Source organism: Pseudochaenichthys georgianus, chromosome 16, assembly GCF_902827115.2.
Source record: "Pseudochaenichthys georgianus chromosome 16, fPseGeo1.2, whole genome shotgun sequence".
NCBI classification, from domain to species: Eukaryota; Metazoa; Chordata; class Actinopteri; order Perciformes; family Channichthyidae; genus Pseudochaenichthys; species Pseudochaenichthys georgianus.
The window spans coordinates 33223753-33237175 of NC_047518.2; the positions used below are offsets into that span (position 1 = coordinate 33223753).

Below are 13423 nucleotides of genomic sequence, written 5' to 3' on the forward strand. Positions count from 1 at the left end.
CCACACGCTGCAGTGATATTATCTCATTAGTTTGCTAAACACCTCAGCAATTCTTCATCTGGATATCTTTTTTTCTTATTGCATGAAGTGCTTGTGAACACACCCCTTACTTCTATTAAAATGAAAGCCGTTTCTAGGGAGCTATTAATAGGTGAAATTGGGCATGCACCAACTTTGTATCTGCTGTTTGGGCCTCTGGCAATATTTCACAATCAACCATCCATCAAAAGGAGAATGTTTCCTTTTGAACGCTCAGCTGTGTGTAAAGAAACTGCCCACATTTATTTTCCCACGGGAGTCGAATCCTGCATGACTGCTTAATCGCATCTTTCCCAATAACTTTCTCCCTATGAAGCAACATGTCACTGCACTGATGTGATACTGAGGTGTGGAGACAATCAGAGCACATTTCTGTGAGCACATATGACTTTATAGTGTGTGTGTGTGTGTGTGTGTGTGTGTGTGTGTGTGTGTGTGTGTGTGTGTGTGGGTGTGTGTGTGTGTGTGTGTGTGTGTGTGTGTGTGTGTGTGTGTGTGTGTGTGTGTGTGTGTGTGTGTGTGTGTGTGTGTGTGTGTGTGTGTGTGTGTGTGTGTGTGTGTGTGTGTGTGTGTGTGTGTGTGTGTGTGTGTACACAGTATCTTACAGTAATTGTTTTTGCACTGCTTGTTTAGATAACAGCGTACTTAACACCAAACAAAACTAATAAGGGTGTACAGTTTGTGCAATTGAGTATTTGGCATTATATCCTTATCTAGGCAGCTCGTCAACATTTTTCATGGCTTTGTTTAAAGCTCTGCCAAAATGAAGTCTTGTATTTCAGGCTTAGCATCTTTGTGAAGTTCTGCCCTGTGAAAATGTCTCTGCATCCCTTTTGTGTGAAATAGCTTTTATTATCTGAGCTTATTAATAATACAAATCTCCTCTTATATGTGAGTGCTTTATCTCGGGTCTCAATTAGTGCCATTGACGTTTTCAAACAGACGTTTACCTTCCCAGAAGATGCTGCGTATGTTCTGTGAGAGGATGAGCCACCGGGGGCTTTTCCTGGGCTGAGGAGACATCTTGTGGTGAGGGGGAAACACTAGCCATTGGACAAGGTCAAAAAGATTAAATGTTGCTTCCTCGGACCAGGAAGTCATTTATCATGTTTAGCTTTCAGACACCAACAACAAAGATGGCACAACCTCTTGGCCTAAATACTAGAGACTTATAGAGACAAATGTATATAAAAGGAACAAAAAGGCTTGTTTTTCTTATTTTTAGCGAAAGGAGACTCATGATGCAGCTGACATTCATGAATAATTGCATGACTCTCATGAATCTCATGACTTTTCACTTCCTTTTTGTTGTTCATGAACACATTAATCATCAGCAAGGAATTAAAGTTACACCAGGACATCTTATTATAGTACTTAAAAGCATGTTTTCTTTATTATATGAGGGATTTTGTTCGGAAATGAAGATCATGATACTTGAAATATTAATGCCAACTCTATCCTATTAAATGAAAGCAGTAAAAGTTTGAAACAAATACCTCCAAGCAACTCTGGGCTACACAAAGCCATGAAAGATCCGCTCAGCGTGCCCAACATGCTGAGTCGATGCATGCTGAGTAAAGCCAGACAAAACAGCAGAAGGCACACAAACTCAGCTGGATGTCATTATCGCAAATATTTCAACCATGTTTCCACCTGGTGAGCATGAAACAACAAAGGCACATTTTTTCTACAAATGAAACACTTTTCCGTTGATGCTGCAGCCAGAGCTTCTAAAGACGGTGTTGTTTGTTTGATTCAAAGCTGTGTGTGTTTGCAGATAATTTGTACTGCCAATATAAAAAAATGCAACTCTTTAGAAAGATTTGTCTGGGAAACAAACACACAACACCAGAGAGGAAGGAAGGTCCTCCCTACTGAGTGATGTTACACTGAGGCCTTTACAGTGTGTGTTTCCCAGCGTCGGCTGTACCACCCATCACGCCACATACCGTTGAGTCCCTGCGAAAGCTCATTTCTACTTTCTGATGGTTAAACAAGTGTGAGATCTGACAGAGGGACGACACAGGAACAAGGCGGTGGCGGACGTGCTCGCCTAACCCTCCTCTGCCCGGCTGACCAGTATCAATTTGCAGCACACCTCCTTCCCTCCTCTTCCTGTTCCCGCCCCTTTATGATCCATTTAAGGGGATGGCTGACAGTGACATCGGGCTGCATCATACAGCACAAAGGCCTTGAGTGAGCTCTGACTGTCATGGTGTGTACTGGGAAACACAGACTGTCTTTCACTGGGCGGCACTGTGACCGACTGAGCGCTGCCCCTGCAGGGAAAATGACATCCCTTTTTGCAATGCTTGATTCCAACAACCAATAGCTTTGCATCCCCAATAATCAATTTCATAGTAAAGTAGGTCAGCATTTACAAAAGAATAGCTTCAACAACCGATCTTAGCCTGCTAAGTAATGGTTCATTTAGTTATGTAGGGTACTAACTTCCTGTGAATCCCAAATTGTTTGAGCACAGTGTCACAGAAGTTAGAGGACCCACTGCAGTGACCATGGCAACCTCGTTCAAGCCACAACAAGAGGGGTTTTGTCCTCGAGGGCCGCTCTAGTGAACCCTACTGCGCCTGCTCTCCTTTTTATATCTCTTTCTCACTCTGTCTCTTTTACACACACATACAGGCACACACACATACTGTATACACAGAAACCAGTTTGACTTTTTTTCCTTAATTTTCCCAGGGTGCATGGTGTGCCTGCATGGTGGAGTGTTTACGGGATGTTATCTCCGTCAGTGCCGGCCCCCCATCCCTCTGAGTGGGTTTTCTGAGGAATGCTGAAACGGGATGGAGGAGTTCCAAAGGGGGAGTGACAAGAGAGAGAGACAGGCAGACACTGGGAGGAAAGGGAGAGAGAAGGAGGGAGGGAGGGAGGGAGGGAGGGAGGGAGGGAGAGAGGTAGGGAGTCTATAAATGCATCCCAAAGAGGCTGGTGCTCACAGGCACAGCTGGACTACTGGATAACTGGACTGTAGCCCACTGGATATTTTGCTAGAAAGGTGAGTTTTTACGTTTTAATTGCTCTAATTCTTTGTTCAGCATCTCCATCATCAACTTTTACCACTTTACCATCATTTTAAATGTCCAATTAAAGGTTCAAAAAGAGTGGGAAAAGAATAATAGACTAGGAAAGCAAGAAAAAGAGAGAATGGAGGAAACAAAAACCCTCAATATGTAGTGTTGTTGTTTAGCTTATCTCACCATTGTCAAAACCGAATCTTTGAAGAAATGAATTTTACTTTTTTTCTTTAAAAAAGTCTTGTATTTCCTTAAAAGTTAAATGTTTTCAACCAAAACAGTTAAAATCTAAGTGATGTTCAAGAAGTGGAGATGAATCCTTTGGAGTATGTGGTCTTGTTAAGGCTCTGCGGATGTGGTTTTCTATTTACGCTCTTTAGCACAGCATATCACATTGAAAAGTGAGACCAGCATCAAGTGCTGTGTAGGACTCGCCTTTTTCCTTTCACAAAAATATATTCAACTTTCTTTGCTAAAAGACGACAAACTTTACACATTTTCTGAAGATATTTTCAAACACAAACCAAGATAATTACTCAGTAAGTATTTATTTCATTGTTATTTGTTTTTCATTTAAATTAGAATGGAATTTAATTATTTTATATGATTACACATTTTTATTTAAACAGTGCACTTTTGTTTTCTATCACACAGAAATGTAGAAATATTATAAAAGCACTGATGGTATGTGGCTGAATAAATTAAACGTAACGAGTGCAGTGATAGGAAAGGCTGTAAAAGGACACCACTGATCTCATCACTGCAGCAATTATTGGTGAGCCTTTTTTCTGTGGTTACACATGTAAACCTATATTTGTATATTGTTCTCATACAATAACCTCTTACAGATTTGTATGTGATTTTAATTACGGGGCTGTGATAATTAAGGAAGTGTGATTGCTTTATTGAACAAGTGCATTAAAGGGGATTTCTTGCTCTCTCAGACCTGGGTGTGCCTTTTTCTAAACTGGATATTGGCTTCAGGGAACGAGAGATTGGTTAGATCATCGCTCTTGTGTATTTTACATCGAAAATCATACTGGCGTTACCAAAGTAAAACACCCTCTTTTACCATGATGTGAACATCTGTGTTTGCTTTGGGACTTGGCTATTGTTAGAGCAGCACAAAACTAACATCCCAAAGGGCCAGTTCGGCAGTGTTGCACAATACTCACATCATAATTCATGATATTGATATTTGTTCTGAATTGCCATCCATCTGAAATGTGTGTCTCATTTGTACTTTCATTAGCTTTTTTCTGATAGCCTATGTGTCAATGGCACCAAGGCTTAAAAATGAGTCCCTGTCATTAGCTGAGGCTCTGAGGGTGCGGCATGAAACTGGATGCCTACATGTGCAGACATGACCTGCCGTTTGCTTTATGATAGGGTTTTGTTTCTCAGGAAAAAGGCCTGTGTGAAAAAAATGACTTATTGTCAGCTGTTTATGGTTTCATTGCCAACTCTGACTGAAAAAAAGAAAAAGGAGTGCGTTCATTTTGTACTGAAATGTCTTCACACTGAAATGAACTTTACAAGGGTTTCATGTTTCTTCTTCTTTCAGACACAAGCAAAGCCTCTGGAAGTGGGAACCATTTTAAATTAGTAAGTGTGAAATACATAAAATAAAGATGAACAATGTGGCAGATTGGCTCGTCCAGAACAGGGACAAGATCGAGAAAGGTGTGGAGATCATGGGGCAAGCCTCTGAGGTGCTCGCTGCCACTGTTGGCCAGCTTCACCCCATCTTAGAGGCTGTGTTCGTGGCCTCAGCCGAGATACTCAGCAACCCGGACAGCAAGGAGGCTCGCTACCTGACTCAGCAGTTCAAAATGGTCAACCAGCAACTTGAGGGAATCCAGGATGAGATCGATCAAATTGCCCTGGAGCTGCAGAAGACGTCACTGAACAAGCAGAACTTCGATCGTGAGGCGCAGATGCTCAGCCAGTATGAAAAGTTCCAAGACTTTGTCAACGCCAAGCCAAAGTTCAAGGAGAAGAAGATGGAGAAGTTCATCAGCCATTACGAGAACACCGATTCCGACTTGAACCTGGACGCCCTCTACAATGCCGTCATTGGGGAGAGCACAGCAGGAGACCCGATGCTGGAGACAGTCGTCGCCATAGAGCAGAGAAGCAGAAGGGCAGTTGAGGATTTCTGCGCCCGGCTGAAGAAGCTTTTTGTGGTCGGCATTATCTCCATCATGGGCCATTCTGCCCTCAAGGAAGGGGTGGTGGGGGAGGATATGGTGAAGAAGTGGCAGGGACGGATGGAGGATGTCGAGAAACGAATGAAAGCGGCTGTCGATGAGTGTACAGAGAACTTTGCAGATCAAGCCAAAATGGACATTGAGCACAAGCTTCTGGAGAATCCGGGCACCGTCAACCAGGACTTCACCAAATCCCTTCTGGATTCGCTTGTTAAGAAATACGACTGGGTGAACTGGTCCGTCAGGGCTTTCAGCAACAGGGAGCGCATTTTCTTTTTCAACTGGCTGGCAGGAAAGAAATGCCATGGAAGTGGAGGAGCCAACTGGTTTGACATTTTAACCAACACCAAGATTAAAGTGGTGGTCTCTTTCTGTGTTGACCCCAAGCCCATTAACAAGGGTCAGATCCTGGAGCAGATTGAGAGTCAGAAGATGAAGGGGAACATGATGGCAGTGGCTCTGGCGCTGAACAAGAGCTTTCCCAACTACCTGGTCCATGCTGTCAGCCATTACAAAGAGGTGGTGCAGTCCAACAACTTCCATGAGGACTGTTACTACTATGGGAAACACAAAAGGGCCTACCTGTGTATCCACTCTGAGTAGGCTCACAGAGAAACATAAAGTGTAGCCGCCTGCAAACAGGAAGAAATTAGCTATACATAAATTCATGAATGTCTACCAGAGCCCTGAAAATCTCTCCATTAAATATAGAAATGGATTTATAAATATTGTCTGTGTTGATCTGCCCGGTGATGTGTGAATCATTGTCTTACTCGTATCAATTTCTATTCTTTTACATAAATCTTTAATCTGTTGATACAGCAGCTTCAGGGCCGTATATCTCCATGCCAGCTTTGACTTAATGTCATAAAATGTGATACTGTCCCTAATTTGATGCTAGGATTGGGCGATATGAGAAATTACTCAAATAGCTTCAAGAAACTTTTCCATGAGTTTATTGGATTGATTCATACCATTGAGGGCAATATTGTAAACGGATTAGCAGGACTACTTTATGGCGTGATTTGATTTGTATTTGATTTTCTTTTGCATTAATGTGATGCCTTGTCCATTTGGGTTATTTTGAGCTTTACAGTTTATTATTTGCCTTTGAAAGCTGTAGAATAAGTGAATGGACTGTGAGTTGGTGCGGTTTTCTCAACTTCGGATTCTGATGTCAAAAATGTTCTTTGAAACTCAACATTTAAAGGAATACTTTTACATCCTGGGAAAAACACTCACTTACTTCCTGTCAAGAGTAAAATAACAAGATTGATACCACTGTTGTCTGTCTGTAAGATAAAATACTATAGCCAGGACGCAATAAACTCAAATTAGAAAAAAGACTTGAAACAGGAAGTCTAGGAATGTTAATTTACAGAATATCTGTAAATATTTCTTGGTGGGTGACATCCCGGATCTTGACACAAAACCTCCTGTAAAACACCAAAGTACACTTTTCTTATACAATTAAACAAACAAGATATTACTCTAAGCTTAGATAAATGCCTCCTGGCTGGAGCTTCATATAGCAAACAGACATGTTAGTGAGACGAATCAGAAGAAGTAATTTAAACTTAATTTGAGAATTTGTTGTTATGTTTTTGTTTCTCAATTGATTTTCCAGAATGTGCACCACCTAGGCATATACTTTATATCACAAATAAATGAATGACATGTACTACAGTAATTGATTATATTGATATTATCGCCTACTCCTAGATATAAATGTGTATACAATGAAAACAATTCAAAGTTTCTTGCTGCTTTTAATGCAATTCATGGCTGCAGGGCAAACGTCCAAAATCCTTATTATACAATCACTTAATCAAGACACTTGTGTATATTTTACTTTAATTTGTAATAAACAAAAATATATGAATGGTTTTGTCATCATTGGTCATTATTACTCAGCTATTTTAAAATACTTAAAAACTATTATAAATATTGAAAAGTCATGACTGATGAAGTGCATTGTTCTGCTGACAGTATTTCTACTCAGAACTAATCTCCTTCAACAGTAATCATGCTTTATTACCATGCCATTGTGTACCAAATGGGTGGAGGTAGATTTGTAATAATATCACCACATCAACAACCTATTATGCTCACAACCTTTTTTTTTTTTACCTCCACCACCCACGTTTTTTTTTCTTCTGGGTGTGCCTCTGCTCTGTAACTTGAGAGCCACATGACCAATAGGAAGACAAACACACTCTGGAAGTTAGGGTATTTCTTCCGCAAACTTTATGAGGTGAGTCCATTTCTGTTCCAAATGCTTTATAGTTGACAGGCTTACATAGGTTAACTGTGGTGGTAGCGGTAAAACACTTTAATATGAAATGATCGATTCAACTTTATCAACTCCATTTCAGACTCGTTACATAATCGAGCTTCCCCCCCCCCTCTTTAAACACACTGGAGTGCCGTTAAAACACGTCCAATACGGGTATTTTGTCAACGTAGCTTTGATTTAATAAAGTGAAGTGGGTCATTAGATGAATCTGCACTTTTAAATGCAGTTTAAACAAAAAAGAAGTGTCGATGTTCTGGGCGTTGGTTGCCAGATCTGGTGCCACCGCTTCACTTTTTCCAGGAAGTGTCAAACTTACAAGACGTTGTGTTGCGCTGTAACAAAAAAACAACTTATCTGTGGTGTTAACCTGCGATGTTTTTTTGGCACTCTGTCCCTCGGCTGTAAAATGATACAATTAGAGGCCTCGTACACGGACTGATCGATACTTTTCCATTAAGAGGGAGCATTAACAGAGCGCTTAGCTCGTCTCTCAGTGGCCAGCTGAGGGTTTGGTCATCTGTGTTCAGAGGAAGCTCTGCCACATAACATAAATGAAACATGAATCAGCTCAGCTCTTAAGAGACATTATGTGTGTCTGTTTGAAGTAGATACACTCAGATCAATACACTTCGGTATGCTATGTTTTGTTTTGAATCATTATAACAATTGCTGATATAGCCTTATAATAAAAAATATCAAGAAACAATTCAGTGGACGTGGCCTATTCTACTAATCTTTGTAAGAATACAGCAAACGCCACACTGTGATAGTAAAAGTCCAGCATTAAGAGTGTTACTTAGCCATAAGTCAGTACTTTAAGCTACAGCTGTCTGTAAATGTACTTAGGGTATATCTAAAGTAAAAAGTGTTAACATGACCAGATCACAGATACATCGATGTCGAGTATTTTACAATAGTAGGTACATTTTGAGCTATTTTAAACTGCTTTTACATTAGTAGGCCAGTGGTTTCCAAACTATAAGGTTACAAAATTAGTCTGAGGTGTCTGGAGATTATTAAAGGGGTAGGGAAGACAAAAAACAAAGCTATTCTAAACAAATCTGCTTTCTTCTTTTGTTTACTTTTCTGTAATCTTTGATTTTTTTGTAAAATACATTAATCCATTGGGCCTTTGAACAGAATTAAGTCCTAAATTAAACCAATATGTCAATGTTTCCCACTTAAATGTTGTACAGCGTAGTATAACATGGAAATATGAAGGTATCTCGAATTTGAAGTAAAGTACTTGATATATAAATTAACATTTCTGCTTCTGTGTATCACTGAATTTAAGTGGAAATCGTTGCAAAAAAACAGACGTGTTATTCTTCTCTGCAGCCTGGCATTCATACTGTATCCTCTATGGTGAGAGTTGCCCTCCCAGCTCTCTGTCTCTGAAAATGCGATTTCTTCAAGCACTTTTGTGTTTGAATTGTGTGTGTGTGAGGGTGCTTCACATGCACTCAGACTGCAGTTACATGACCCCTGGGACCCTAGAAAAAGATAGAGAACATCAGTAGGAAACAGGAATCACAATTTTAGCACGGTCAAATCAAATAAGATACAGTAACTGTAAATGTTCCGACATCCTGCCTGGATTTCCTGTTCTGTTCTCAAGTCTTACAAGGAAATCATGTAGATATGACATACTAGTATTGTACTTTTTCCACAGTATTCATAGTATGCAGGTGTTTAATGCATCAGGTTGACAAATGAGTGCCATCTTCTCTCTGCAATCTTCTGCAGTCTAGCTAAATAAACCCTGCAGAGCAGACCTCAGCAGAGAGACAACAAGCTGACAGATTATTTTCCATTGTCTTGTTGCCGTGGTTACTTGCTGAGTTTCACTGGAAAACGCACCCTTGCCCAGCAAGTTTAACCTCTTACATTAATCACTTCCCACGCCTGCTGCTCTATTATTGACTGGGCTGCAGCACTGCTGCTTCGCCGTTAGCCACAAATATTTTTTCAACTGAAGGCCAGAATCCTGATTATAAATGTGAGGCCAGCTTCATCACCTTGAGCTGTTGCATAGACAGTCATTGTGAGACAGAGTATGTGGTCATCATTTTGCAGCAAAATTAAACATTACCAGTAGAGCAAAAATGGGATATGTCTGAACATGCCTAGACAATCCATCTGGGTTACTCTCACAGTCAGCCTTTTCTCTGTTTCCTGGCCTTGAAAGAAACTATTTGTGTTTAACAGGATTTTCCAAATCCAGTGGCCCCCTTTTTCAAGTGCACAGCAGGAATTAGTTTATATTATATCAATAATGCCTAGCATATGTACTTACATCTGAATCATTTGTATTATTATGTGAGGGTAAATGATTTACCACCTGGGTGAACCTGTAGCTGACTTATTTACAGACCGACTTAGAAGAGGTTTCCATGCAGACATATTTGAGATATAGATATAAGAGTGGGCTTGATTTGCTCATTTAACTTTAGGCAAGAAAGTGTGTTTCCCAAAAACTAATACTTATATTATATATTATATTTTTTGGGACAGTCTGACAACATATAGGGGAGATAATATAATTCATTATTTCAGCCACATGCTTTAGTGTTTTCCAGACATCTTAATGTATACTGTCATTGCATGCTGTCTATATCAAAGGTGAGCTCATTGAAACTACTCCTTGTCCCATTTCAACAAGTCACACTGTACTGAGAGAAATGGTAAATTGATTGTTGAAGTAAGAGTTACTCATCTAATTATCACAATGTAAACCTAAAATAATCATTAAGCCTTTCAATGAAACTTGTTGATTTTCCAAAAGTAAACACACAAATAACAAACAAACAGTTCAACCCTTACTGGCCCTTCGTCACAGCTGAATTCCCTCTGCATTGTTGACTCATTGCTCACTGGGTGTGGCCAGCCGCCAGCACTGAAGCTCACTTGGCTGTTTCTCTCTTTCCTTATCAGTTTTGCTGTGTTGTAAGCGGCGCAAAGGAGCAGGCCGTAATCCAACAACACTGAAACAAACGGTAAGTAAATCTAGAAAACCCAACATTATTTTCTGTCAGTGATTTGTGTTCAGTGTTTTACCTGTATGTTTGTTTTTAAAAGATATTTCCATGTCTAAATATCACACCAGAAAATGTCTAACCTGTCCATATTTGTTTTCAGAATCAGTCCAAGAGACAACAGCAAAGATGGCAAACCAGCTACAGAAGCTTGTAGCGGAAAGGAAGGATATGGTGGAGACCGTGATGGATGTCTTTGAACAGGGGGCTGAAGTGGTGGCCAGCATCGTCGGCGACCTTTTCCCCATTTTCTCCATCGCTGCTCCAATTGTTAGACTGGCTCTGGACAATGTGGAAAGCAAAGAAGCTGTGTTCATGAAGGAGCAGTTTCAGAAGGTTCGAGATCATCTGGAGGTGATATCAGAGGAGATTCAGCAGATAAACGATGAGATCAAGAAGAGCGGATTGGATGCTGTGTATTTCCCAATAGAGGAGAACATCACTAACCAGTTCAGGAAGTACATGGACATCCTCAACGCCAAACCCAAGTTCAGGGAGGTCAAGAAAAAGCTTTTCTTGGATCATTTTGCCAAGACCGGCGGTGACAAAAACCTTATCACCCTCTACAACTCTGTCACGGGAGATAACTTCTCTGGGGAATCTGTGCTGGAGATCACCCTGAACTACGAGGAGAAAAGTCGCCGGCCGGTTGAAGACTTCTGCGCCAGACTAAAGAAACTCTTCTGCATCGGGCTCATCGCACTTCTGGGCCACGCCGCTCTGAAGGGATACGACGAGGAAGACGCACTTCTGAAAGACTGGGGTGAGAAGATGAAGACTGTCCAGACTAAAATGAATGCCGTGATCGAAGACTGCATCGTCAGCTTCCCCAAACAGGCTGAGAGTGATAGCTGTCGTCTGGTGCGTGACGAGTCAAACCTAACCAACCAGCAGCTAGCTGACGCCATCATAGAGAAACTGAAGAAGAAGTATGACTGGGTGGGCTGGTCCGTGCGTGTATTCAAGTCCCCTTCAGGCCTGTTCGCCAGCAAGAAGGATTACCACTGCCCCACAGGGAAGAGTCGCTTCCAGATCCCTTCATCAGACGAGAAGCTCAACGTCTGGGTGTCCTACAGCTCCTCGCCCGAGCCTGTGGACAAGAATCACATCCAGCAGCTGATCCAGAGTCAGAAGAAAGTCACCACAGTCAGTGTATCAGAGGTCCTGTTTGAGAAGTTGCCCGGAGCCTGCGTGGTCCACACGGTCAAAACCAGCAAAGACCTGGCCTGCTCCTGGAGCTTCTCAGGTGACCTGCACTACTGGGAGGAGCACAAAAACTTCTACGTCGCCGTCCACTCGGCCTGAAATTTTAGATGGTGAAAAAGACTCTGAAAAGTCAGTCATTCTGTGATTGTTGGTTACTTCATATTAACATGGATAATCATAGTCTATGCCTCTCTGCCTGGCCTTAGCAGTGAAATACTACAGAGTATGTGCCTTAATTGAATTTCTCTATTAGCCTTTTTATACTGACGAATTCCCTTTTTCAAAATGTGTAGCGCTGATGGTTTCTTGCATCATATCAAGTAACAAAGGTGCCTTAATTGGGATCTTCAATCCGTATGGAACAATACAATTGACCCTTGATTTGAAGAAGGATTGGAAATTATTTAATGGGGAAAAAATAAAAAATCTCAGGGAGGATCCCTCTTCCAGGACTGACAGAAATGCAATAGCTTTCAGATTACTTTACTAAGAATAATGACCTTTTTGTTACAATACAGCTGTGTTTTGTTTATTTCTCAAAGCAGACAAATGAGCTCATCCCTTTTGTTTAGACTGTATTATATCCCAGTTTCTCTTTTTGTTAGAAAAAACGTAATATGTCAATGTTAATTTCAGGAGGTTGTTTTGTTTTGGGGGAAGTTGTTGACCTAGAATCCAGCTGTCATACAGAGATTATGTGTTGCTGGTAGTGATAAGGCTTGACCTCGCCTTCTTGAGGACAAACACAACAAGGCTGTGTGAGAAAAATGTCTCAAAAATGTACAGAGACAGTGACAGAAACCTTATTATTGATTGCACTCCTACTCATCTGATTAAAAAGAACCCTTGTTACAAGAGACAAGGCCTCGAACAACAGTAACTCATCAAACTTTATTTACAAACCCTGCCAAGGACATGCAGAGGCGTAGTGACGGCAATACTTTGTTTACATACAGATGCCTAGCATAGCTATTCTTGGGTGGTTAGGGTTAGATTTCAACACTATGCTGGGAGAATATAATTATGTCACGGAGACACCACTGACTTGTTCTAATTGTTGCACATTATTTGTTTTACATTGTAAACCGCTGTAATCTGTGTGTTTCTCCTTTGTTGTGTGTTTTTTTCACCAATAAATGTTTTGGAACATTTTATTTGACCAACACATGCCCTGTATTTACTGTAGTATTGATGATGTTCTATTTTATACAATTTCTTTTTCCATACAGTTTATTTAGAGTCTTATATTCAATTCCTGTTAGTACACCAAAGCAATGAATGTAATAAATCTTCCAAATACACTCATTTGTTTGTATATTTTTTGTGAATTACTTGCGGTTTGGCTGACTCACACAATCTCCTCACTTTGATAAGACAAGCATTTGTATTACTTGTCTTATTTTTGAATAATTGGTCATGTTTTTGTAGTGGTGTTAAAAGTAAAATAAGACAAGTTGCCATACTTGTCTTACAGGAAATGCTAAAATGCAATATTATTTATGATTTTATTTACAGTTACAACAGTTTAGGTTGATAAAATTGGTGGTTATTCTCATCCAAAAAAGCAAAATGTCTCAATGTTGCTAAAAGTTCAACATT

General features: G+C 40.5%; 2 protein-coding genes across 2 annotated transcripts; both read left to right on the plus strand.

Annotated features, from left to right (window-relative positions):
- The first annotated feature begins 2970 nt into the window (after positions 1–2970).
- On the plus strand, positions 2971–7169 carry rpz5 (rapunzel 5). The gene is made up of 2 exons (XM_034103098.2): positions 2971–3058; positions 4642–7169. The coding sequence occupies exon 2, from the start codon at positions 4709–4711 to the stop codon at positions 5888–5890; it is 1182 nt and encodes a 393-aa protein (XP_033958989.1). The 5' UTR covers positions 2971–3058; positions 4642–4708; the 3' UTR covers positions 5891–7169.
- Positions 7170–7435: 266 nt separating this feature from the next.
- rpz4 (rapunzel 4) lies at positions 7436–13125 on the plus strand. The gene is made up of 3 exons (XM_034103099.2): positions 7436–7541; positions 10518–10579; positions 10722–13125. The coding sequence occupies exon 3, from the start codon at positions 10748–10750 to the stop codon at positions 11921–11923; it is 1176 nt and encodes a 391-aa protein (XP_033958990.1). The 5' UTR covers positions 7436–7541; positions 10518–10579; positions 10722–10747; the 3' UTR covers positions 11924–13125.
- Positions 13126–13423: the final 298 nt, after the last annotated feature.